Source organism: Eubalaena glacialis, chromosome 4 (assembly GCF_028564815.1).
Source record: "Eubalaena glacialis isolate mEubGla1 chromosome 4, mEubGla1.1.hap2.+ XY, whole genome shotgun sequence".
Classification (NCBI taxonomy): Eukaryota; Metazoa; Chordata; class Mammalia; order Artiodactyla; family Balaenidae; genus Eubalaena; species Eubalaena glacialis.
Genome location: NC_083719.1, coordinates 157,897,660 through 157,925,099, shown reverse-complemented (window position 1 = coordinate 157,925,099; position 27,440 = coordinate 157,897,660). Strand labels below are relative to the sequence as shown.

The window sequence follows — 27,440 nt, the reverse complement described above, 5'->3', positions numbered from 1 at the left end:
TGGCGAGGGGACAAGGACGGAATTTTCGGTAACATGTTCGTTGGCACGTTGCTATTTCAACAACTCTTGCGAGCTGTCAAATGTTGATACGTATAGGACTCATTTATTAGTTTTATCTGTTGTAATATTTTATTGTAGGAACATACCACATTTTATTCATTCATGTCTTATTGTACATTTCCTTTGTTTTCATTTTTCACAGGGAAGTGGGCTTGAACATGAACATTTCTTCTGCACACCTGTATACATGAAATTGCTGGGTCATAAAATGCACATTTTAAATTTCACCAAAAGTGGCTATTCTAATTTTATGCTTCCACCTGGCATCTCTAAGAGTTTCCGTTTCCCAGATTTCCTTCTTCCCCTGAAATGGTCAGACTTTAACATTTACCATCCGGAGATAGTTTTCAAGTGGTCTTATCAGATAATTTCAGTCTAACTTTATTTATTTATATAAATTTATTTATTTAGTTTTGTCAGCATTGGGTCTTCTTTGCTGTGCACAGGCTTTCTCTAGCTGCGGCGAGCCGGGACCACTCTTCATTGGGGTGCACGGGCTCTAGGCGCCCGCGGCCTTCAGTAGTTGTGGCACACAGGCTCAGTAGTTGTGGCTTGCGGGCTCTAGAACACAGGCTCAGTAGTTGTGGCACATGGGCTTAGTTTCTCTGCGACATGTGGCATCTTCCCGGACCAGGGCTTGAACCCGTGTGCCCTGCGTTGGCAGGCGGATTCTTAACCACTGCGCCACCAGGGAAGTCCTCAATCTAACTTTAGACACATGCAAAGACAGGGCCAGAGGAGGCTTGATGTGGCAGAGAAGCCTTTGAAGGTTTCACTGTAGGGTTTCGGGGACCCTGTTACTACTCTTTGGTTTCCCTCAAAGCACTAGCAAATGATAAAGCAAACGAACAAAGTGCGAGACCACCGGGAGGTGCCCAGTCTGCCCTTGGAGATGGAATCCACCTCGCGCTGATGGCGCCCCCCACCTCACACGGTTGGTATGTCCTGGCGGCAGTCTCCCCCCGCAGTGCGGGTTGGTTCCGTCCCCGGACGCCCGCGCATGCGCCTGCCCCGAGAGCTCGTCTCCCCGCGGTACCTCAACCTCGCGCGCGCTCGCCCGCCGCTAGTTCCCAACGTACTGCGGACGCTCGCGACCTGCGGCACCCGAGAGGAGGGGCTCAGCGAAGCGGCGGGGACCGGTCGGTGAGTACTTGCCGCTTCGGTACACCTCCCGCCCGCCTGCTTCCCACCTGCTTCTCACCCTCAGGAGGGCCGCGGCCCGCTCCTCTCCCGGATGGGCGCCTCTGACTTGGGGTTAGGGCCCTCTCGACGGTGAGGCGGGTCTCTCCGGACGCCGAGGTGGGCGCCTCCTGAAGGGACGGTCCTTTGGGACGGCGGGATAGGCCCCTTGGAAAACCGGGGATGGCCCCTCAGGGTACTGGGCGCCTCCCGACGCCGGGTGGGCCCTTGGTGACCCCGGATGGGCTTCCGCCCTCGGGTGCCCGGACCGCGCCCCTCCCACAGAGGGTGCGGCCTTCATTCTCCCCGGGGTCCCCCGGCGAAGGGCTCTGGTTCTCGCCAGCCCCTCGAAGGCGTCTTCCTCACGCTGAGCACCCCGCGAGCGGCCTCCGTCCGTGCCGCCTCTTTCCGCGGGGTCCCACAGCCGGGACTTCTCGTGGAGTCAGGGCGACTGGGCCCCTCCGCCCCTTTCTCCTCACGCTCCCTCCCTCCTGCAGGCTACTGTTTTGTTGGTGAGTGATCTAGTTTTTTTGCCCAGATATAAAGATGTTCCTTGGGAATCCTTACCATCATTTACCACTTTCCTCTCCAACAGAACTAGTATGTTTCCGCGCTGTACGGTGATAGTGTTTCAGGCCTTTTACATGTACACATTTGTTGAATCTTCACGACAATCTTGTGAGATAGGTACTCTTATCCTCCTCACTTTACATATTAGATAACTGAGGATCGAAGACACACATGGCGTAAGTCGTTGAGCTGGTTTTGAATCCAGCCAGACTGACTCCAATGTTCTTGTTCTTGTTCTTGTATTTAGTCACTGAGAATGATAACACCCAGGAAAAAGTGAAAGTTTATGCTACTGTCTTTATTTTTTCCTGTCAGAGGCAGTGCCTTTTCGTTGAATCCAAAAATGTGTCTCTTTGGAATCAGACACATCGCGCTTCAATTCCCAACTTGCCCATTTACGAACTTAAGAAATTACCAGCTGTTTGATTTTGAATGTTTCCTAAGGTGTAAAATCGTGATAAAAATAACGTAAAATAATGATGCCTACCACATAGTGTTATTGGGAGGAGTAATCTCTATAATGCATGTGAGGTACCTAAAATAGTGTCCAAGGACTCAGTAAATAACTGTAATTATTTCTCAGTGTGTTTGGATTCTGTTTTTACACACTTGTCCTAAACTGAGGCTGAGTATAAACTGGAATATAGAGCATCAGGTGTGTGTGTGTGTAGGTGTCCGTTTACCTTTTTTTAAATTGGAGAAACAGTCAAGCTGATCAGTTGATGAAGAGCTTGGTACCAAGTTTCTTGAATGGCGACTTATTTAGGCGTAAGAGTCAGTCATTCATAGAGGACTGTTAAGGTCGCTGTGCCCCCAAGCTTTCAGAGCAATTTTGACAGGTTTGGTAGGGAGAATGTCAAGATTTTAAATTATCTTGTCAGTGATTGTTCTTCAGATAGATCAAGATGGTGGAAGTGCTGAACAAAAAAGAAAAATAGTATCTTCCAAATTGGAGATTTTCAAGGACACTACCAACCTGTGATGTAACAAGTCTCATTTTTGGGTCACCTTTCCTGCTTGTGCATTCTTTAGAGACATTTTGTTTCTAACTGTCGTGATTAAGAAGAGACTGTTGGCATCTAGACACTGTTCCTTCTTTGCAGACACAGTGGTAATTCATTCTGTAGCCTCTGTTCAAGTAATTGAACATAAGCCATTATTTTAGTGATTTTTTTTTTTTTTTTTCATTTTGAAGGGTAGCAACTTAAATAGCAGTTGAACTATATGTTAGGTTGTTCGTTTAAATTGGCTGAGCAGTGACCTTTTTACTCTTAGAATTTCTGTGGAAATAGTGTGGCTAAATCTCATGAAGCACTGGAATTTTGAAATCTGTGGGGTGCCTCTACTTAACACTTCTTACTGATCCCTTATCTGCTGTGATTCTTTGAAAACCCATTTTGAGCCTGAAGGTGGTTCTGTGCTAGGGAGAAGAGTTTTTACTTATTTAAATATCTTTAAGGAATTACATGTATTTGGTGGTGTAGCTACCACTGGTTTAAATAACTAAATGTACAGGAAACACTTAAAAAGATGAAAACTATTCCTTACAAGATGTTTTCCTAGGACACTATGATTCCTCCAGGCTTCCCCCATACTTATCCCTACCTATTCATGATATTCTCTTAGATTCAAGGATCACCTTAAGTCTTATTATTCTCCATATAGCTTCCTACAGCCTATAATAATTTTAGCCTTCTGTGCCTTTATATAGCATTTAATAATTTAAATGTATATTTTATTGAATTATATTTAATAATTTAAATATATAAATTATATGCTATAATTTAAATATAAGCATAAAGTATAATTCATCTAATATTTATGTGTGCATACCTTACATTAGGCAGCAGTTCTAGTTGGAAGAAATCCAAAGATTAAGTCATGGAGTATTGGAGTCAGTATTGGAGTCGAGAGACAGATGTGCAAGTGCCTGCTTTGTGGCTTTGGGCAAGTTACTTTTCTGAACCTATGTTTCCTCATAATAATTATATATACTTCTTAGGTTTTTATGAGGATTAATTAAAATATTCATTCACTCACAAATATTTATTATTAAAAAAAGCCCTTCTTAAAAAAGTATTGTTGACATACAATGAAGTGAACTAACCTTAATTGTATAGCTCAGTACATACATCCATGTAACTGCCACCCAAATAAAGATATGGAACATTTCCAGCACCTCACTCAGAAGGGTCGCCTGTGCCCCTTCCCAGTCAGTACCCTCCAGAGATAACTAGTGTTTTGACTCGGTCACAGTAGGTTAATTTTTTTTAAACAGCTTTATTGAGATATAATTCATATACCATACAATTTACCCACTTAAATGTACAATTCAATGGCTTTTCGTATTTTCACAGAGTTGTGTAACCATCACAACAATGAATTTTAGAACATTTCTTCACCCCAAAGAGGAACTCTGTACCCCTAAGCCATCAGTACCAATCCCCCTGAGCCCTAAGCAATCACTGATCTACTCTCTGTCTATATAGATTTACCGATATGGATATTTCATGTAAATGGAGTCATACAGTATGTGGTCCTTCTGGCTTCTTTTTACTTAGCATGATGTTTTCAAGCTTTATGTATGCTGTTACATGTATCAGGCTTCATTCCTTTTTATTGCTGGATAATTTTCCGTTGTATGGATGTGACATTATTCCTTCATCTGTTGATGGACATTTGGGTTGTTTCCATTGTGGGGCTCTCATGAGTAATGCTGCTTTGTGAACATTTATGTACAAGATTTTGTGTGGACATAAATTTTAATTTCTTTTGGCTATTACCTAGGAGTGGAATTGCTGAGTCGTATGGTAACTCTAATTTTAACATTTTGAGGAACTGCTAGACTGTTTTCCAAAGAGGCTTCACTATTTTACATATCCACCAGAAGTGTATGAGGGTTCAATTTCTCCACATCCTTGCCTACATTTGTTATTGTATGTCTTTTTTAATTTTATTTTAAAATTTTTTATAAGTTTAAAAAAATGTTTTATTTATTTATTTTATTTTATTTTATTTTTATTTATTTTTGGCTGCGTTGGGTCTTCATTGCTGCGTGCGGGCTTTCTCTAGTTGCGGCGAGCAGGGGCTACTCTTCGTTGCGGTGCATGGGCTTCTCATTGCGGTGGCTTCTCTTGTTGCGGAGCATGGGGTCTAGTCGTGCGGGCTTCAGTAGTTGTGGCTCTTGGGCTCTAGAGCGCAGGCTCAGTAGTTGTGGTGCACGGGCTTAGTTGCTCCGTGGCATGTGGGATCTTCCCGGACCAGGGCTCAAACCCATGTCCCCTGCATTGGCAGGCGGATTCTTAACCACTGCGCCACCAGGGAAGCCTTATTGTATGTCTTTTTGATCATACACCCATTCTGGTGGGTGTAACGTGGTATCACATCGTGGTTTTGATTTGCATTTCCTTGATGGCTATTCGTATTGAGCATCTTTTCACGCATTTGCTTGCCATCTGTAAATAATCTTTGGAGAAATGTGTACTTCGATTCTTTGGCTAATTTTTTTTTTTTTTGATTGTGGAAATCGTCCACGTTTTATTCAGTATGAGAGAAAAAGCAACAGGAAAGAGATTACATTCATTGTGATTTTCAGCATCCTAGAAACACCATTATTTATGTAGAGCAGAGTTAAAGTTGTAAGCAGATAATGTGGCAATGGATTTCACCTTATTCTGGCACAACCTAATTTTGGCTGCCTTACCAGGTGAATCCAGTAAACAGAGACCCTCTTTTTAAACCAGTTTTAGGGGACGTGCTACCATTCTTACTACTGTTAGCCTCTTCTCATCAGGTCACCCTTTATTCCTGTAGCCCTATCTACTCACTAGTGTTTCAGTTTTCTGCTCTCTGAAGGTTCCAAAAGAGTCTGTCTATTGATTTCATCACCCAAAACCGAGGTATATGGATGAGTCAGTGTGTGTGTGTATGTGTGCATGTTCATGAAAGAGACAGAGATAGAGCAAAGACATAGCAGAGGGAGAGAGAAAGAGAGAGAGGGAAAGTTATAAAAATAATCCCTTTTACTTTTCCCCTTTTCCGGTTTTGTTTTTCAAGTATGGGACTATGTTTTTTTTTTTTTTTTTTTTAATTAATTAATTTTTTTTGGCTGCGTTGGGTCTTCATTGCTGCATGCGGGCTTTCTCTAGTTGTGGCAAGCGGGGGCTACTCTTCATTGTGGTGTGCGGGCTTCTCATTGCGGTGGCTTCTCGTTGCAGAGCATGGGCTCTAGGCGCGCGGGCTTCAGTAGTTGCAGCCCATGGGCTCAGTAGTTGTGGCACGTGGGCCCTAGAGCACGTGGGCTTCAGTAGTTGCCGTGCGTGGGCTCAGTAGTTGTAGCTCGCGGGCTCTAGAGCGCAGGCTCAGTAGTTACGGCGCACGGGCTTAGTTGCTGTGTGGCATGTGGGATCTTCCTGGACCAGGGATCGAACCCATGTTCCCTGCATTGGCAGGTGGTTTCTTAACCACTGCGCCACCAAGGGAGTCCCCGGGACTATGGTTTTGGATCAGCATAGTCTCTCTGGTTTTTTTCAACCAAAATATTTTCTAATAAAACTCCTCCAAATTTTGCATATTTGGCATGGGATCATTTCTCTAGTCGTTAGTGATGATTTGAAAATTTCTGTTTTTTTTAAAATTAATTTTTATTGAAGTATAGTTACTTTACCATGTTGTGTTAGTTTCTGCTGTACAGCAAAGTGAATCAGCTATACGTATACATATAGCCCCTCTTTTTTGGATTTCCTTCCCATTTAGGTCACCACAGAGCACTGAGTAGAGTTCCCTGTGCTGTACGGTAGGTTCTCATTAGTTATCTATTTTATACATAGTAGTGTATGTATGTCAGTCCCGGTCTCCCAATTCATCCCACTCCCTCCTTCCCCCCCTGGTATCCATACATCCATTCTCTACATCTGTGTCTCTATTTCAGCTTTGCAGATAAGTTCATCTGTATCATTTTTCTGGATTCCACATATAAGCGATATTATACGATATTTTTCTCTTTCTGATTTACTTCACTCTGTATGACAGTCTCTGGGTCCATCCACGTCTCTGCAGATTGCACAATTTCATTCCTTTTTATGGCTAATATTCTGCTGTATATATGTACCACATCTTCTTTATCCATTTTTCTGTCGATGGACATTTAGGTTTGCTCCATGTCCTGACTATTGTAAATAGTGCTGCAGTGAACATTGGGGTGCATGTATCTTTTTGAATTATGGTTTTCTCCAGGTATATGCCCAGGAGTGGGATTGCTGGGTCATATGGCAGTTCTGTTTTTAGTTTTTTAAGGAACCTCCATGCTGTTCTCCATAGTGTCTGTATCAATTTACATTCCCACCAACAGTGCAAGAGGGTTTCCTTTTCTCCACACCCTCTCCAGTATTTATTGTTTGTATATTTTTTTGATGATGGCCCTTCTGACCGGTGTGAGGTGATACCTCATTGTAGTTTTGATTTGCATTTCTCTAATAATCAGTGATGTTGGGCATCTTTTCATGTGTTTATTGGCCACCTGTATGTCTTCTTTGGAGAAATGTCTATTTAGGTCTTCCGTCCATGTTTTGATTGGGTTGTTTGTATTTTTGATATTGAGCTGCATGTGCTCTTTTTATATTTTGGAGATTAATCCCTTGTCAATTGCTTTGTTGGCAAATATTTTCTCTCATTCTGAGGGTTGGCTTTTCATTTTGTTATAGTTTCCTTTTATGTGCAAAAGCTTTTAAGTTTAATTAGGTCCCATTGTTTATTTTTGTTTTTATTTTCATTAGTCTAGGAGGTGGGTCTTTTAAAAAAGATCTTGCTGTGATTTATGTCAGAGATTGTTCTGCCTGTGTTTTCCTCTAAGAGCTTTATAGTGTCCAGCCTTACATTTAGGTCTTTAATCCATTTTGAGTTTTATTTTTGTGTATGGTGTTAAGGAGTGTTCTAATTTCATTCTTTTACATGTAGCTGTCCAGTTTTCCCAGCACCACTCTGGCTAATTTTTATTGCGTTATTTGTCTTTTTATTTTTGAGTTATAAAAGTTTAAAAAATATGTTCTAAGTACAAGTCCCTTATCACATATGTGATTTGTAAGAATTGTCTCCAGTTCTGGGGGCTGTCCCTTTGCTTTCTTGATAGTGTCTTGAAGCACAAAAGTTCTTAATTTTTGATGTCCAGTTTATCTAGTTTTTCTTTTGTTGCTTGTGCTTTTGATGTCATATCTAAGAAACCATTATCTAATTCAAGCTCATAAAAATTTATGCATATGTTTTCTTCTATGAGTTTTATAGTTCTAGCTCCTACAGTTAAGTCTTTGATCTATTTTGAGTTAATTTTTGTATAGTGTGAGGTAGGGGTCAAGTTTCATTCTTTTGCATCTGGCTGTACAGTTTTCCCAGCACCATGTGTTGGAAAGACGATTCTTTGCCTATTGAATGGTCTTGGCACTGTTGTTGAAAATCAGTTGACTGTAAACGTGACTATATACTTCTGGACTCTCAATTCTGTCCCATTGATCTATATGTTCATTCTTATGCCAGTGCCACACTATCTTGATTACTGTAGCTGTATAGTAGATTTTGAAATCAGGAAGTGTTAGTCCTCCAACTTTTTTTTTTCCAAGATAGTTTTGATTATTTTGGGACCCTTGGATTTCCATGTGAATTTTAGGATCAGCTTGTCAATTTTCACCAAAAAATCAACCAGGATTTTATTAGGGATTGCTTTGAATCTGTATGTCAATTTGAGGAGTATTGCCATTTTAATATTGTCTTTCGGTCCTTGAACATGGAATGTCTGTCCATTCATTTACTTATTAAAATATTTATTTATTTGGCTGTGCTGGGTCTTAGTTGCGGAATGTGGGATATTTAGTTGCAGCGTGCGAACTCTTAATTGTGGCATGTGGGATCTAGTTCCCTAAACCCGGGCCCCCTGCATTGGGAGTGCGGAGTCTTAGGCACTGGACCATGAAGGAAGTCCCTCTTTCCATTTATTTAGATCATCTTTATTTTCTCTCAAAAATGTTTTGTAGTTTTTAGAGTATAAGTTTTGCATGTCTTTTGTTTAAGTTATGTCTAAGTATTTTATTCCTTGTGATGCTTTCATAAATGGAATTTTAAAAAAATTTTATTTTCAGATTGTTCAGATGAATGTATAGAAATACAATTTATTTTTGCTTATTGATCTTGTATTCTGTAACCTTGCTGAACTTTATTAGTTTGATAGTTTTTTAGTGGATTCCTTAGAATTTTCTACTTAAAAGATCATTGCATCTTAAGATATAGTTTTACATCTTTCTTTCTAATCTGGTTGCCTTGTCTTTTTCTTGCCTAGTTGCCCTGACTAGAACCTCCAGCACAATGTTGAATAGAAGTGCTGAGAGTGGACATCCTTGTCTTGTACCTGATCTAAGGGGAGAACTTCCATTCTTTTACCATCAAGTCTAATATTAACTGTGGATTTTTTCTGTAGATACCTTTTATCAGGTTGAGGAAGTTCCCATCTATTCCTAGTTTATTGAGTGTTTTTATTATGAAATGGTGTTGAATTTTGTCAAATGCTCTTTCTGTGTATAAATTATGTGGTGTTTGTCCTTTAATCTGTTGATATGGTATAATTAATTGATTTTCAGATCTTAAACCAACCTTGCATTCTTTTGATGCATCTTACTTGGTCATGGAGTATGATCCTTGTTATACTGGTTTTGGTTTGCTAGTATTTTGTTGAGGATTTTTACATCTATATTCATATGAGATATTGGTTTCTTTTTTTTTTTTCAGTTGTCCATGTCTGGTTTTGGTATCAGGGTAGTACTGGTCACATAGAATGAACTGGAAAGTATTCCCCCTCTTCTATTTTTTTTGAAGAGTTTGTGAAAGATTGATAATTCTTCAAATGTTTAGTAGAATTTCACAGCAAATTAGAAATGGTAGGACTAGAGATGAGCTGAAAGGTGTAGGTGCAGTTGTACATCCTGTAGTCATTTGAATTGAGTTTGTAATTGAAAGCCCAAGAGTGAATGCCACTGCAAAGTGACAGAGTAGAGACAGAAAGAGATGAGTACAGAATACTGGTAAATACTTTTATTTAGGTGAGAGGAATGGAAAGAAGAGGCAGAAAAGGAAAGGTCAGAACTAGGAGGAAAACTCATTTGAGCAGTGTCACAAACACTAAGTTACAGTATCATAAAGAAGGGGTTCGCCAAAATCGCTAGTGGAATGAAAGCTGAGGAGAGGCATGTCGATTTGGTGGCGAGGAGATCTTTCATGATCTTAAAGGGAAAGCAGATTCAGAATATTATAGCATATGAAAGAGAGAAGAGGGTGATAAGTGAAGGCAGTGGATATGGAATATGCTCTTTAGAATTAATGTCAAAACTTCAAATTATTTCCAGAGTTTACAAGTTTGCTAAAGAAAAACAAAAGTAATATTTGCACATGGTTCAAAATCCAAACAGTAGAGAAAATCTCTTTCCCTATTCTGTCCTTCAAATTCCCTCTCACATTCTTGGCAGTTTCTTGTATATTCTACCAGATGAATTTTAAAGCAGAAAGCTGTGTGTGTGTGTTTTACTTTATACAAATAATATCATTCCAAACATGCGGTTCTGAATCTTGTTTTTTAAATTAATAATTGGTTTGGAAATTATTCTGTGTCAATGTATAGAGACCTGAATAAAAAATTTGATGATAAAGCAGAGTAGAGGTAATTTTATTGTTACTAAGATTGGTTATTTTTAGGCTTACGAAGTCTTGATAATGCTTGTAGCAAGGGAATAGAGTGGATCTTGAAAGAACTTAAATATTGATATAAGAATGTTTGGGAGGAGCTTATTGGGAAAGAGTTGAAGGCAGAAGTGCCTTAGAAAGGATCAGTGAAAAAGTAGTTGGCTTGATATTTGAGTTTCTCCAGGAATCTTATCTTTTAAAAATTAATTAATATTAAAATTTGAATTTATTTATTTTTTTCATTGAGGTGTGATTGATTTACAAAATTATATTACTTTCAGGTGTACAAAACAGTGATACAAAATTTTTGTAGATTATACTCCATTTACAGTTATTACAAACTATTGGCTGTATTCCCTGTGCTGTACAATATGTTCTTGTAACTTATTTATTTTCTAAATAGTAGTTTGTACCTCTTAATCCCCTACCCCTGTCTTGCCCCTCCCTCTTCCCTCTCCCCACTGGTAACCACTAGTTTGTTCACTGTCTGTGAGTCTGTTTCTTTTTTGTTATATTCACTAGTTTTATTTTTTAGATTCCACATATAAGTGATAACATGCAGTATTTGTCTTTCTCTGTCTGACTTACTTAACTTAGTATAATATTTTCCCAGGTCCATTCATGTTGTTGCAAATGTTAAAATTTCTTTTTTTTTTTTTATGGCTGAATAGTGTTCTATTGTATATGTATGCCACATCTTCTTTATACATTAGTCTGTCAGTGAACCTTTTAGGTTGCTTCCATATCTTGGCTATTGTAAATAATGCCGCTGTGAGCGTTGCAGTGCATGTATCTTTTTGAATTAGTGTTTTCGTTTTCTTCAGATATACATGCAGGAGTGGGATTGCTGGATCATATGGCGGTTCTATTTTTAGTTTTCTGAGAAACCTCCATACTGTTTTCCACAGTGGCTGCACCAATTTACAGCCTCATCAACAGTGTACGAGGGTTCCCTTTTCTCCACTTTCTTGCCAACATTTGTTATTTGTGGTCTTTTTGATGATAGCCATTCTGTCAGGTATGAGGTCAGGAATCTTACCATGATAGCTGGGAGCAAGAAGTACACAGCAAGTGTATTTTCCCAGGGTTAGGGGTTTTTAGAGATTCCCCTCGAAATGGCTGACTGTGGGACCCAGGAGAGGTAGCAAGTTATGAGAGACAAAATTGTGGTTTCTTCTTTAGTGTTGAGTACAATGCTGACTATCATTTGGTTTCCTTAATATAAATCCTGCTTCTTTTTCTTAAGGTGGAAAAGTATTTAGAAAAATTACTAAACCTTAAGCTACTTGAACAAATTACCTAAGAAAGACTTTTTAAATTCAGTTTTTTAGTTAACAGAAAATTTTTCCTAAAAATTACTTTTGGACTAGAGTCATGGTTGAAGGTTGTAAACTGAATTATTTCTATTTTTGATGGCCTGATAAAAATTTATCAATGCCATTTCTTTTTTTTTCTTTTACACAAAAGATATCATGCTTTATTTACTGTTCTGTTTCTTTTTTTCATTTATTGATATGTGTCTTGGAGATTTTTCAATGAGGGTATGTAAATATAAGCCTTTGCTTTAAAAAAAATTGTGATAAAATATACATAACAAAATTTACCATTTTAACCATTTTAAGTGTACAGTTCATTGGTATTAAGTACATTCACATTCTTGTGCAACCATTACCACCATCCATCTCCAGAACATTCTTCATCTTCCCAAAGTGAAATGCTGTACCATTAAACAATAACTCCCCCCATCTCTCTCTCTCCCAAGCCCCTGGCAACTCCATCTACTTAATTATTCTTGCCAGGACTTTAATGTTGAATAAAAGTGGTAAGAGTTGGCATCCTTGTCTTGGTCCTGATCTTAGAAGAAAAGCTTTCACGTTTTCACTGTTGAGTATGATGTTGGCTGTGGACTTGTCATATATGTTCTTTATTATGGTGAGATATGTTTCCTCATTACCTACTTTGTTGAGAGTTTTTATCATAAATGGATGTTGAATTTTGTCACATGCATTTTCTGCATCTTTCGAGATGATCATATGATTTTTATCCTTCATTTTGCTAATGTGGTTTATCACGTTGACTTGCAGATGTTGAATCATCCTTGCATGCCTGGACTAAACCCTATTTCATCATGGTGTATGATCCTTTCAGTGTATTGAATTCAGTTTGCTAATATTTGGTTGAAGATTTTTGCATCTATATTCATCAGGGATATAGGCCTGTAATTTTCTTTTCTTGTGGGATCCTTGTCTGGTTTTGTTATCAGGGTGATGCTGGCCTTGTAAAATGAGTTTGGAAGTGTTCTCTCCTCTTCTGTTTTTTGGAAGATGTTGAGAAGGATTGGTGTTGAGTTCCTCTTTAAATGTTTGGTAGGATTCACCAGTGAAGCCATCTATCTGGCCCTGGACTTTTGTTTGTTGGGAGGTTTTTGATTAGTGATTGAATTGCCTTACTAGTAATTGGTCTGTTCAGATTTTGTATATTTTTTTAATAAATACTTTTTCCTTTTCTTTTTTTAAATATTTTTAAATTTTATTTACTGTTTATTCTGGCTGTGCCGGGTCTTAGTTGTGGCACTTGGGATCTTCACTGCAGCGTGTTTAGCTTTGGCCTGCAGGATCTTTAACTGCGGCATGCAGGATCTTGGTTGTGGCATGTGAACTCTTAGTTGTGGCAGGCATGTGGGATCTAGTTCCCTGACCAGGGATCAAACCCAGGCCCCCTGCATTGGGAGCATGGAGTCTTACCCACTGGACCACCAGGGAAGTCCCTAGATTTTGTATTTCTTAATGATTCAATCTGGTATGTTGTATGTTTCTAGGAATTTATCCATTTCTTTGATGATGTCCAAGTTGTTGGCATATAGTTAGTTGTTCATAGCAGTCTTTTATGATCCTTTGTATTTCTGTGGTATCAGTTGTAATGTCTCCTCTATCATTTCTGATTTTATTTGAGCCCTCTCATTTTCTTAGTCTAGCTAAAAGTTTGTCAGTTTTGTTTATCTTTTAAAGAACCAGCTCTTACTTCCACTGATTTTTTTCCGTTGTGTTTTTAGTCCTTGCTTCATTTATTTCTGCTGTGAACTTTGTCTCTTATTACAGTCTTTGTCTTATAAAGTCTATTTTGTCTGCTATAACCATAGCTGCCCCAGCTTTCTTTTGGTTTCCATTTGCATGGAATATCTTTTTCTCCATACCTTCACTTTCAGTCTGTGGGTGTCCTTACATCTGAAGTGAATCTCTTGTAGGCAGTATATAGATGGGTCTTTTTTTTTTTTTTTTTTTTTAATCCATTCAACCACTCTCAGTCTTTTGATTGGATAAGTTAGTCCATTTACATTTAAAGTAATTATTGATAGCTGTGTACTTATGGCCATTTTGTTAGTTGTTTTCTGGCTGTTTTATAATTCCTCCGTTCCTTTCTTCTCTTGCTCTTTTCTTTTGTGATTTGATGATTTGCTATAGTGGTATGCTTAGATTCCCTTCTCTTTATTTTTTGTGTGTCTTCTATAGATTTTTGCTTTGTGGTTATCATGAGGCTTACATAAAATAACTTAGGGGAGTCTGTTTTAAGTTGATAACAACTTAAGTTTGAACACTTTATAAAGCTTTATATTTTTCCTCCTCCCCACAACATTTTATGTTTTGAGGTCACAATTTACATCTTTTAATCTTGTGCATCTTTTAACAAATTACTGTTTTTAAAAAAATTTATTTATTTATATTTTGGCTGTGTTGGGTCTTTGTCACTGTGTGTGGGCTTTCTCTAGTTGCAGCGAGCGGGGGCTACTCTTCCTTGCGGTTCACTGGCTTTTCATTGTGGTGGCTTCTCTTGTTGTGGAGCACAGGCTCTAGGTGCGTGGGCTTCATTAATTGTGGCACGTGGGCTCAGTAGTTGCAGCTCGCAGGCTCAGTAGTTGTGGTGCACGGGCTTAGTTGCTCCGCGGCCTGTGGGATCTTCCTGGACCAGGGCTCGAACCCGTGTCCCCTGCATTGGCAGGGAGATTCTTAACCACTGTGCCACCAGAGAAGTCCAGCCTACTTAATTTTTTTGGCTCTCAGTAGTTTAGGGTATGCCAAGACCTGTCAGTATCCCAAAGGGGAAGAATTCAGTCCCTAAGTTAAAGGCTGATTGGAAGCCAGACGCTTAGGCAGCGGCTTTTAAAGTATGCAGATAGATGCAGTCCTGTGGGACTCTGAGCATAAGCCTCGTTGGCCACCAGAGTCTGGCAATCTAGAGGTGTCCCCTGGTGGCAGCTGCAAAAATCAGGGCATCATATGAGGGTATAAACTCTATTCTGGGAGATACTGGCAAGCTGGAGCAAGGCAGAGGAAGAGTGCAAAGATGTCACCCGCCAGCCTTTGTCTTTGAGTAATATTTCAGCAGGCACTTAGATGTGTGTTAAGTTAGATCCCTGCCCTTCAGGCCAGTGCTTTATGATAAGCAAGTAAGCGTCTTTCACAGAAAGTCGTTTTGCAGTTGGCTGCTTCTTTGCTAAGTCCTTGGTGGTTAAGTCTGTGTGTGTGAGCCCTTTGAGAACTGTTTCTCATGAAACCTTGTGGGTTTCATGAATGCAAGCCCTGTTGGCTTTCAAAGCTAGATGTATTGGGGGTTGTCTCTCAGGTGCAAGTCTTAAAAGTTGGGCTGCCAGATGTGGGGTTTAAACCCTTCACTCCTCAGGGAGAAGATTGGGGTTTTGCGTTCCTTCCTGATTGTGGGTCGCTACACTGGGTGTGGGATTTATGGCGAGATTGTGTCCCGGCCTCTCCTGCCCACTTTGAAGTAAGTTTTCTCTTGTTTGCCTGATGTGTAGGAGTTGCTCAGCTATATATATATATATATATATATATATATATATATATATATTTTTTTTCCCCGAAGTAAATTGTTCTGTATGTAGCTGTAGATGTGGTGTGTCTATGGGAGGAGGTGAGTTTAGGATCCTGCTACATCACCGTCTTGAACTGGAATCCCAAAGTATCCCTTAATAACACAACCATGATACTGACATTGATATAACCCACTGATTGTTTAGATTTCCCCCATTTTACTTGTACTCATTTATGTGTTTCTGTGTGTTTGTATTAATTTTTACAATTTTATCACCTGTGTAGGTTCATGTATTGACCACCGTAGTCGAGAAACAGAACAGTTCCAGCACCACAGGATCCCTTTTCTAACCAAACCCACCTCCTTCCTGTATTTTCCCTCTCCTGTTCCTAACCCTTGGCAACCACTACCCTGTTTTCATTTCTAAAATTTTGTCATTTCAAAAATGTTTTATAAATGGAATAATACACATTTGGGGTTGGGCTTTTTTTGCTCAACACAATTCCCTTGAGAGTCAACCAAGTTGTTGCATATATCAGTAGTTCATTCCTTTTCATTGCTGATTATGTTTCATAGTATATATGTACCACAGTTTGTTTAGCCACTCACCTATTGAAGGACTTTGGACTGATTCCTGGGTTTGGTTATTACAAATAAAGCTGCTATGAACATTTGTGTACAAGGTTTTTTGTAAACATAAGTTTTTGTTTCTCTGGGATAAACACCCAGGGGTACAATTATTGGGTTATGTGATAGTTGAATGTTCAGTTTTAAAAGAAACTGCAGAACTCTTTGCAGAGCTGTTGTACCATTTTACATTCTCACCAGCATTGTAAAGGTAAAAGATTCAGTGTGTAGATTCGATTGGATGGGGGCAAGAGTAAAAGTAAGGGACCCAGGTAAGAGGCTGTTAAAATTGTGCATATGCGATTTGTTGGTAGCTTAGACTAGGGTGGTAGTGGAAATGGACAGAAGTGGATAGGTTAAAGAGAAATATAGGAGGTGAAATCAATAGGACATGAGGATGAATTGGATATGAAAATGAGGGAAAGGGAATCAAAGATGATGTCTTAGTTCTGTATAGGATGGAACATGAGTACTAGCTTTCAAGTTTACCCGAGCTTTTACTTTCCTCAAGGACTCTCAAATTTCTTCTCTGTGTGCACACCATCCTGCTTCCAGGGTTATGTAGGAAGCTTGGGTCTGCTGTGATCTCTGTGTGCATGTACACAGCCTTCCATTAATCTGGGATATTTGGAGAGTTTATGAATCCTCTTATGGCTGTCTCACTTCTTGGAATTTCCTGATAAAACTTTGACTCGTTCTTTGGTTTGTTGCTTGCCTCATATAGGACCCAGCCACAGGCTATTGACCAGTAAGAATGACTAAAAATGTTCCAACCTAGTGAGTTCCTTCCAACTGTGAGAGTGAAATTGTTGATAAGCATGTCCTGCCCTTCCTGGGTGCATAGATCTAGGGGAGGAGGGTATATGGGAGAAGCTCTTGGTATGAATTGCAGAGACTCATGGTATTCTTACCCAAAGTTAAACAGTTTTCGTGAATAAATATTTTTAATTTTGTTGTATGCTTTTGGTCAGTTTCCAAGCTGAAATAGTTGTTTTTGACTATTTTGTCAGCTTTTTAAGTTTATTCTTGAGAAAAGATTTATTAATCTCTTCATTTGTCATGACAAGTAATTGGAAGTCCATGGTTGAATTTTAGTCAAGGTATCCACCTGTGTAACCACCACCATAATCAAGATACAGAACACTTATCTCAGGAGGTACCCTTGTGCTTGTTGTCAGTCATTTCTCTCTCTCCCCCAGTCTGCCCTGAGGCAATTACTTGTTTGTTTTCTTTTCACTATTGATTATATTAGTCTTTTCTAGAATTTCATATACAGGCATACCTCAGATCTTGTGGTTCCTCACGCTGGTCAGAATGACTGTCAAAAAGTCTACAAATAACAAATGCTGGAGAGAGTGTGGAGAAAAGGGAACCCTTTTACACTGTTGGTGGGAATGTAAATTGATGCAGCCACTATGGAAAACAGTATGGAGGTTCCTTAAAAAAGTAAAAGTAGAGATATATGATCCAGTAATCCTACTCCTAGGCATATATCCAGAAAAGATGAAAACTCTAATTTGACCTGCTATATAAAACAAAAAACAAAAAACAAAACCTCTAAATTGAGAAGATACAGACACCCCAATGTCATAACAGCACTATTTACAATAGCCAAGACATGGAAACAACCTAGAAGCCCATCAATAGATGATTGGTTTAAGAAGATGTGTGTGTGTGTGTGTGTGTGTGTGTGTGTGTGTGTGTGTAAAATGGAATATTACTCAGCCATGAAAATGAATGAAATAATGCCATTTGCAGCAACATGGATGGCCCTAGAGATTATCATACTAAATGAAGTCAGACAGAAAGACAAGTATATTAATACTTATATGTGGAATCTAAAAAATAATACAAATGCATCTGTATATAAAACAGAAACAGGCTTACAGACATAGAAAACAAACTTACGGTTACCAATGGGGGAAGGGAAGGGTGGGGAGGGATAAATTAGGAGTAGGGGATTAAAAGATACAAACTACTATACATAAAATGGATAAGCAGCAAGGATTTACTGTATAACACAGGGAACAACAATATTTGGTATCTTATAATAACCTGTAAGGGAAAGTAATCTGAAGAAAAAAACTGAATCACCTTGCTGTACACCTGGAACCAACACACTATTGTAAATCATCTATATACTACAGTAAAAAATTTATCTATTAGCTTAATATTTTCTTCTTTTCTGTGTGATTTCTTATATTTCTTCAAGACTTAAGTCATTTAAAAATATGCATTAAGAATAGAAATTTGTTTGTGTTTAGCTTCCATTCTTATGATAGGGAATGATTTTGTGAATGACTCTGGATTGGAAGTGTTCGGGTGTACATTTTATTACCATCCTCCCTTAATACTAGGATTGTACAGACTTTTTTTGATAATAAGATGTAACATTTCCCTTAGGAGTAATTGCATGATTAAACAATTTGAGAAGTTTGTAACACAGTTAAGGTTGTTCTTTTTATTTATTTTTTTTAAAATTGCTTTGCCTTAAAAAAAATAATAATTAATTTGGTTGCGTTGGGTCTTAGTTGCGGCAGGCGGGCTCCTTAGCTGTGGCATGCGAACTCTTAGTTGCAGCATGCATGTGGGACCTAGTTCCCTGACCAGGGATCAAACCCGGGCCCGCTGCATTGGGAGCATGGAGTCATATCCACTACGTCACCAGGGAAGTCCCTAAGGTGGTTCTTTTTTTTTTAAAAAATAAATTTATTTATTTATTTATTTATTTATTGGCTGTGTTGGGTCTTCGTTGCTGTGCACAGGCTTTCTCTAGTTGTGGCGAGTGGGGGCAACTCTTTGTTGTGGTGCGTGGGCTTCTCATTGCAGTGGCTTCTCTTGTTGCGGAGCATGGGCTCTAGGCCCGCAGGCTTCAGTAGTTGTGGCACTCAGGCTCAGTAGTTGTGGCACACGGGCTTAGTTGCTCTGTGGCATGTGGGTCTTCCCGGACCAGGGCTCGAACCCGTGTCCCCTGCGTTGGCAGGTGGATTCTTAACCACTGCGCCACCAGGGAAGTCCTAAGGTTGTTCTTTTTAAATCAGTGACTATTTAAGTCATTGAGTCTCTGCTTTGGTTATAATGTAAAATCATCTGGGGAGGTTTTTTTTTTAATTTAGGTAGAATTCATAGAACATAAAATCCAACATTTTAGTCATTTTCAAGTGTAAATTTAATAGCTTTTCGCACATTCAAAATGTTGTGCAGCTATCATCACTTTCTAATTTTAAACATTTTCATCACCCCAAAAAGAAACCCTATAGTCATTAAGTAGTCACTCTATATTTCTCTCTCCTCCAACTTCTAGCAGTCTTAATCTGCTTTCTGTCTCTGTAGATTTGTCTATTCAGGATGTTTCATATAGACAGAATCATACAATATGTGGGCTTTTGTGTCTGGCTGCTTTCATTTAACATAATGTTTTCAAGGTTTACCCATGTTGTAGCATGTATCAGTACTTTATTCCTTTTTAAGGCTGACCAATATTCCATTTTATGGATGTCCCACATTTTGTGTATCCTTTCCTCATTTGGGTTATTTACAGTTTTTGGCTATTACGATTAAGGCTGTTATGAACATTTAAGTACAAGTTTTTTTTTGAATACTTTTTAATTTTCTTGGGTGTTTACCTGGGAGTAGAATTGCTAAGTGTATTTTAACTTTTTGAGGAATTGCCAAGCTATTTTCCACAGCAGCTGTAGAATTTTATATTCTCACAGTGGATGAAAGTTTTAATTTCTCTGCATCCTTGGGACTTCCCTGGTGGTGCAGTGGTTAAGAATATGCCTGCCAACGCAGGGGACACGGGTTCGAGCCCTGGTCCGGGAAGATCCCACATGCTGCGGAGCAACTAAGCCCATGTGCCACAACTACTGAGCCTGTGCTCTAGAGCCTGTGAGCCACAGCTCCCGAGCCCGTGTGCCACAACTACTGAAGCCCACATGCCTAGAGCCGGTGCTCCGCAACAAGAGAAGCCGCCACAATGAGAAGCGTGTGCACCGCAATGAAGAGTAGCCCCTGCTTGCTGCAACTAGAGAAAGCCCTCATGCAGCAACAAAGACCCAATGCAGCCAATAAATAAATAAATAAATAAATTTATAAAAATTTCTCCACATCCTTGACAACATTTGCTGTTTTCTTAAAATAAAAAAAAACCACAACTTTGAGATATGATTCACTTATCATATAATCCACCCACTTAAACTATACAATTGAAATTAAAAAACAGAACTGCCGTATGATCCAGCAATTTCACTTCCGAGTATTTCCCCGAAGAAAACAAAAACACTAATTTGAAAAGATATATGCACACCAGTGTTAATTGAAGCATTAGTTACAGTAACCAAAATATGGAAGCAACCTAAATGTCCATTGATAGGTTAGTGGATAAAGAAGAAGTCGTACACACACACACACACACACACACACACACACACAGTGAAATATTACTGAGCCATAAAAAAATGAAATGTTGCCATTTGGAATAGCATAGATAGATCTAGAGGGTATTATGCTAAGTGAAATAAGTCTGACAGAAAAAGACAAGTACAGATGTGTGATCTCATTTATATGTGGAATCTAAAAAACAAAACAGACTCATAGATACAGAGAATAAACTGGTGGTTGCCAAAGGGGAGGGGGATTGGAGATGGGGCAAAATGGATGAAAGGGATTGAGGTACAAATCTCTAGTTATAAAATAAATAAGCCATGAGGATGTAATAGCATAAGGAATATGGTCAGTAATATTTTAATAGTTTTGTATGGGGGCAGATGAGTTACTAGACTTACTATGGTGGTCATTTCATAATGTATGCAAATGTCAAATCACTATCTAATATACCTGAAAATAACATAATATTGTACATCAATTATATTTTCAATTAAAAAATATACAGTTGAAAAGTATAGAATTTTAAAACATTTTATCACCTCAAAAAAGAAATCTCTCTGCCCCTTAGTGGTTACTCTTCAACTCTTCCAATCCCCCCGTCCTTGACAACCAGTAATCTACTTTCTATGTTTATAGATTTGCTCTTCTGGATGTTTCATATAAGTGAAATCATATAATATGTGGGATTTTGTGACTGCCTTCTTTGACTAAACGTGTTTTCAAGGTTTATTCATGTTGTAGCCTGTATCAATACTTCATTCCTTCTTTTTTTCCCCCACAGTGACTGCACCATTTTACATTCCCATCAACAATATACTAGGATTCCAATTTCTCCGTATCCTCGTCAGCACTTGTTATTTTCCATTATTTTTTTTATAGCGATCATTAGTGGGCTTTGCATTTGCCTGATGACTAATTATGTTGACCACCTTTTCATGTGCTTACTGGTCATTTATATATCTTCTTTGGAGAAATGTGTGTTCATATTCTTTGCCCATTTTATAGTCGGTTTATTTGCCCTTTTACTGTTGAGTTGCAAGAGTTCTTTATATATTCTGTATACAGTTCCTTTATTACATAGATGTTTTGCAAATATTTTCCCCATTCTTTATTATTTTTTTAAACTTTTCTTAATATTATGGTTTGGAGCACAAAGGTTTTTTTTTTAAAAATTAATTAATTAATTTATTTTTGGCTGTGTTGGGTCTTCGTTTCTGTGTGAGGGCTTTCTCTAGTTGCGGCAAGTGGGGGCTGCTCTTCATTGCGGTGCGTGTGCTTCACTGCGATGGCATCTCTTTTGCAGAGCATGGGCTCTAGGCATGCAGACTTCAGTAGTTGTTGCACGTGCACTCAGTAGTTGTGGATCACGGGCTCTAGAGTGCAGGCTCAGTAGTTGTGGCGCATGGGCTTAGTTGCTGTGTGGCATGTGGGATCTTCCCGGACCAGGGCTTGAACCCATGTCCCGTGCATTGGCAGGTGGATTCTTAACCACTGCGCCACCAGGGAAGTCCCATTGTTGCTTATGCTTTTGATGTCAAATTTAACAAACTATTGCCTGTCCAAGATGACAAAGCTTTATGCATATGTTTTGCTTAAGAATTTTATAGGTTTTGCTCTTTCATTCAGGTCTTTGATCCATTTATTTCATGCAGTTCTTTATTATGTGAGGTAGAGGTCCAGTTTCATTCTTTTGCATTTGGATATCTGGTTGTCCCCGTACCATTTGTTGAAGAGACTTATACTTTGTCCATTGAATTATCTTGGTACTTTTGTCGAAAGCAATTGATAGCAAACGTGTGGGTGTTTTCTTGACTCTCACATAATGAATAGTTCTTCTATTCCATTTATCTTTATTTCTATTCTTGTGCCAGTGCCACATGGTCTTGATGATGTAGCTTTGTAGTAAGTTTTGAAATTGAGATGTGTGAGTCCTTTAGCTTTGTTCCTTTTTTTCAAGATTGTTTTGGCTATTCTGGGACCTCTGTTTTTCCATGTGGATTTTAAGATCAACTTGTCTTTGTCTACAGAAAAGCCAATAGGAGTTGTATTAGGGATTATGTTGTACCTGTAGAGCAATTTGGGGAATATTGCTGTCTTAACAATGTCAAGTCTTCCAATTCATGAACATGAGATGTCTTTGCATTTACTTAGAACTTTTATATCTTTCAACAATATCTTAAAGTTTTCAGTTGCAGGTCTTGCACTTTTGTTAAATTTTGTTAAGAATTTTATTATTATTATTTAAGAATTTTATTATTCTTGATGGTATTAAAAATGGAATTTAAAATTTTCATTTTTGGATTATTTATTGCTAGTAGATAGCAGTATAATTGATTTTTGTATATTTACCTTGTATCCAGCAATCTTGCTGAACTTGTTCATTAGTTATAACAGTTTTTTAGTGGATTTCTTAGTTCTTTTTTTTAAAATACAAGATCATGCCATCTACAAAAGGCAGTAGTTTTACTTCTTCCTTTCCTATTTAGATGTCTTTTATTTCTTCTTCTTGCTTAATTGACCTGTCTAGAGCCTCCAGTATAATGTTCAATAGAAATGATGAAAGCAGACATTCTTGTCTTGTTCCTGTCCTAAGAGGAAAGCATTTAGTCTTTCACCTTTAAGTATGATATTAGCAGTGGGTATTTTGAAGATGTCCTTTATTGGGTTGAGGCATTGGTATTAAAAAAAAAAACTTTTAAATAAATAATAGTATACAGTCAAGAGAACCAATTATTTAAGTTAATGTTTAAAGAACTAGGATAAATTATTGCATTTTTCCTATTGAAATATCGCTGAAGAGATGAGATTTATATATTTATATATATATTTTTTCCTTTATAGAAAAAATACAAATCTTTTTTTTTTTTTTTTTAATTATTAGCACCTTTAATTATTATTTATTTATTTATTTGGCTGTGTTGGGTCTTCGTTTCTGTGCGAGGGCTTCCTCCAGCCGCGGCAAGCGGGGGCCACTCTTCATCGCGGTGCGCGGGCCTCCCACCATCGCGGCCTCTCCCGTTGCGGAGCACAGGCTCCAGACGCGCAGGCTCAGTAGCTGTGGCCCACGGGCCTAGTTGCTCCGCGGCATGTGGGATCCCCCCAGACCAGGGCTCGAACCCGTGTCCCCTGCATCGGCAGGCAGACTCCCAACCACTGCGCCACCAGGGAAGCCCCGAAAAAATACAAATCTTAATGAGTAGTAGAAGAGTTCAGAAATCCAGTTTTACTTCTGTTAGATGCATATCTTTTTTTTTACATGACCAAATTACAAATAGCATCTAAAAAACTTATACTTTAAGTAAATTATTTTTTCTTGTATTTCAGACAAAAAGATGCCACGGAGAAGGAAAAAAGTTAAAGAAGTCTCTGAAGCTCAGAACCTGGAGAAGAAAGATATAGAAACTACCAGTTCTGTCAATGTGAAGAAGAAGCGTAGACTTGAGGATGCATTCATTGTGATATCTGATAGTGATGGAGAGGTCAGTATTATGAAGAGTAGAGCTCCAGGTCTCAAACTAGGCCTCCTTATCTATGACTAGTTTGTTTTGTGAGACTATACCTTAATGACACCATGCAGTTTTTTGTTTTTTTTTTTAATTTTAAAAAAATTTTTAAATTTTTTTTAAGGTTTTTTTTTTTTTTTGATGTGGACCATTTTAAAGTCTTTATTGGATTTGTTACAATATTGCTTCTGTTTTATGTTTTGGTTTCTTGGCTGTGAGGCATGTGGGATCTTAGCTCCCCGACCAGGGATCAAGCCCACACCCCCTGCATTGGAAAGCGAAGTTTTAACCACTGGACCGCCAGGGAAGTCCTGACCATGCAGTTTTTACTTAGCTTCATTTTGATTTGTAAATGGAATTAAGAATTACTTAAAAGAAAGAAATCATACTGTTTGGCTGAGGATGGATCATAGTTCCTCAGTTTTATATTAACTGAAGGTGATATTTTAAAACTATTTGAATAAATTAGATGTGAATCCTAATTTTCATATGTCTGGAAAATGAGAGAAAGACAATGGAAATGCCTTTTAAGTCTCTAGATGTACTCTGTCCAATGTGGTAGCAACTAGTCACCTGTAGCTATTTAAATTTAAATTAATTAAAATTAAATACAAGGAAAAATCAGTTCCTCTCTTGCACTAGTCACCTCTAGTACCTGCTGTGTTAGCGCAGGTATACAACATTTCCTTCATTGTAGAAAGCATTGTGGACAGTGCTGTAATAGATCTTAACATCTTTCCTTTGTTCCCTAATTCCATTTGTTAATTGGAGATTTGTACCTGTCTATAGGTCACATCCAGTAAGGCAGTGAAGTAAGACACAGTTTTTTCCTCTAAGTTTACCTCTCGCTCTTCTTTATCTTCTATCTCATTTGATGGTAGAACCACTCATTTACCTCAAGTTATAAAGCTCAGAATTATCCCTAACTCTTTCCTCTATCTCATGTTTTATACCTAATCATTCACCACAACCTTTAGCTTTTTTAATATGATTTTTCTTTTTTTTTTTATATTTAATTTATTTTTATTTTTGGCTGCATCGGGTCTTTGTTGTGGCATGCGGGATCTTCGTTGTGGCGCTCAGGCTTCTCTCTAGTTGTGGTGTGAGGGTTTTCTCTCTCTGATTGTGGCGCGTGGGCTCCAGAGCGTGTTGGTCTTTGTAGTTGTGGCTCTCGGGCTCCAGAGCACATGGGCTCTGTAGTTTGAGGCACACGGTTCTCTAGTTGAGGTGTGCAGGCTCAGTAGTTGCCCTGTGGCATGTGGGGTCTTAGTTCCCGGACCAGGGATTGAACCCGCATCCCCTGCATTGGGAGGCAGATTCTTTACCACTGGACCAGCAGGGAAGTCCCACATCCTTTAGCGTTTAACCTCTTAAATGACACTCAAATCTGTCCTTCCTGTTCCATTTTTCATTTCTTTTCTTGATCATTTGTTATTTGAGTTATAGCAGACTCTTAACTTGCTTCTCTGCCTTCAGTTTTTTCTCTCTAAATTTCACTTAGCTTACTCCAGCTTTCTTCTAAGAATTTAAATTTTAGATCTTTGTACTTACTTGCTTAGAAATCCTTGACTCCATAATCCCTACAAAATCAGTTTAGAATTTTAATGTGGTATACTCTATCAGAACCTTTACAGTCTGAATAGTCTCATTTATATTCTTATCAGCAGTGTGTTAATTTCCTTGTTCCCTGCAAAGACTATTATGACATTTTTTATTTTTCCCAACTTGATAATCAGAAGTATGTTTTTAATAATAAGCAAGATGGAACATTTTTTCATATTTCTGTTGGATATTTGTTTTTTTGGGGGGGAACTTTCTTGTAGTCTGATTTTTAATTAGGATTTTGTCTAAATAGTTCTTTTTTAAAATATAAAAGTATAAAGACGAGAACAATCCATTGATTCTACTATTTGGATAACTAAACTTAATATTGACAAGAATAAAATAGTTATACACATACAGATATATTAAAAAGTTATATACATACCTGTTAAAAAATCAAAACAGAATAAAAACAGTTCAAAAGTGTTTGAAAATAAAACAGTATAGGAAGGTGTAAAATGAGGCTGTACACCTGAGTCAGTGTACATTTAATGAAAGGTAACAGTTTCTTCTGTATTTTTCCAGAAAAAAAAATCTTTATATAGAATACCATCAATAAAAACTTTTACAGGAAAGGAATCATGTGACACATAATGTTTTGCTTTTTCACTTAATATTACTTGTAGATCTTTCTATAACAGCACATACAGATTTATCTCATTAAATTTTTAAAAATTGTCAAATATATTGTATGTACAGGAGAGTGCATAATATGTAAATGCATAGTCTAAAAAAAAGAATCTGAACACCTATATTCACCATATTTGAAGCCCTCTTGACTTAGTGTGGACCCTCCCCAAATGCATCTCTTTCCACACATACAGAGGTAACTACTATATTTATCTTTCCATTCTTTTCTTTACATTGCTACCACATTTACATGTATCTCTAAACAGTGTACATATATATTGAAAAACTTGAGTCTCAGTGGTTAGGCACTTCTACCAATGTTTTTCAGCAATCTATCCTTTCTCCAAAGATTTGAAATTTCACCTTTATTGTAAAAAATCTTGTCTGTAAATAGGTTAGTTTTTGGGTTTTCTATTTTGTTCCATTGATCTATAACATATTTTTGAAATAAATATTCAGTTGATTATCTTATGTTTTTTAGGTAGGCACTTATCTGCTAATAATGATAATTTTTCTCTTTTCCTTTCTAGTGTTTACAATTAACTTTTTTGCTTGTTTTATTGCATTGACTATAGACTCCACAATAATGTTGATTGATATCAGTGATAGAGTACATCTTTATCTTGATCTTGAATTTAATTGTGGAAGTATTCTGATGTTTTGCTATTCGTTTCATATTTCTGTTCTTTATTACGTTTCAGAAATATTCTTTAACTGCTTATTTACTATTAGTATTTTTAGAAATGTATGTTTAATCAAATGTTTAATCAAATTTCATTATTTAGCAAGATGATGATACAGTTTTTCTCCTATTATCAGTTAATATTATATATTAATACATTTTTAAATTTTGGAACATCTTCGCATTTCTGGAGTAAATCTTACTTGGTCATGATGTATTACATTAACATAATATTGAATTTTCTTTCTTGGTATGTCATTTATGAGTTTGCATCTGTATTCCTAGTGGCGTTTGTTTTATGTAATTGTCTTTTTTTGGTATTCTTTTCATCAGATTTTAGGATTAGGTTTATGGTATAAAATAGAGGAAGCTTTTCATTATTTTAATGTTCTACCAGTTTAAATAGTAAAGGAATTTTCTGTTCTTTAAGGTTTACTAGGATTTGTTCATAAAACTGGTCTACCAACTAATTTTTAATATTACTTTATGTTCTTTTAGTATCTTGGTATTTTTGTGCATTTTTAAAAAAGACTTTGTCTTACAATGCAAAAAAGTAGTTGGTAGAGTCATTCTTTTGGCCTGTGAGTTTAAAATTAGATGAATTACTTGATATTTCTTCTGCTCTTTGCACTGCTGACAGCACTAACTTTAAT

At 37.8% G+C, this 27,440-nt stretch overlaps 1 protein-coding gene across 1 annotated transcript in view; it reads left to right on the top strand.

Annotated features, from left to right (window-relative positions):
- The first annotated feature begins 1,077 nt into the window (after window positions 1–1,077).
- Window positions 1,078–27,440, top strand: part of UIMC1 (ubiquitin interaction motif containing 1) — a 142,737-nt gene continuing 116,374 nt past the window's right edge. The window contains exons 1-2 of the mRNA XM_061188509.1: window positions 1,078–1,203; window positions 23,695–23,849. Coding sequence (XP_061044492.1) covers window positions 23,703–23,849 — 147 coding nt within the window. The 5' untranslated portion in view covers window positions 1,078–1,203; window positions 23,695–23,702. The remainder of the gene's footprint in view (window positions 1,204–23,694; window positions 23,850–27,440) is intronic.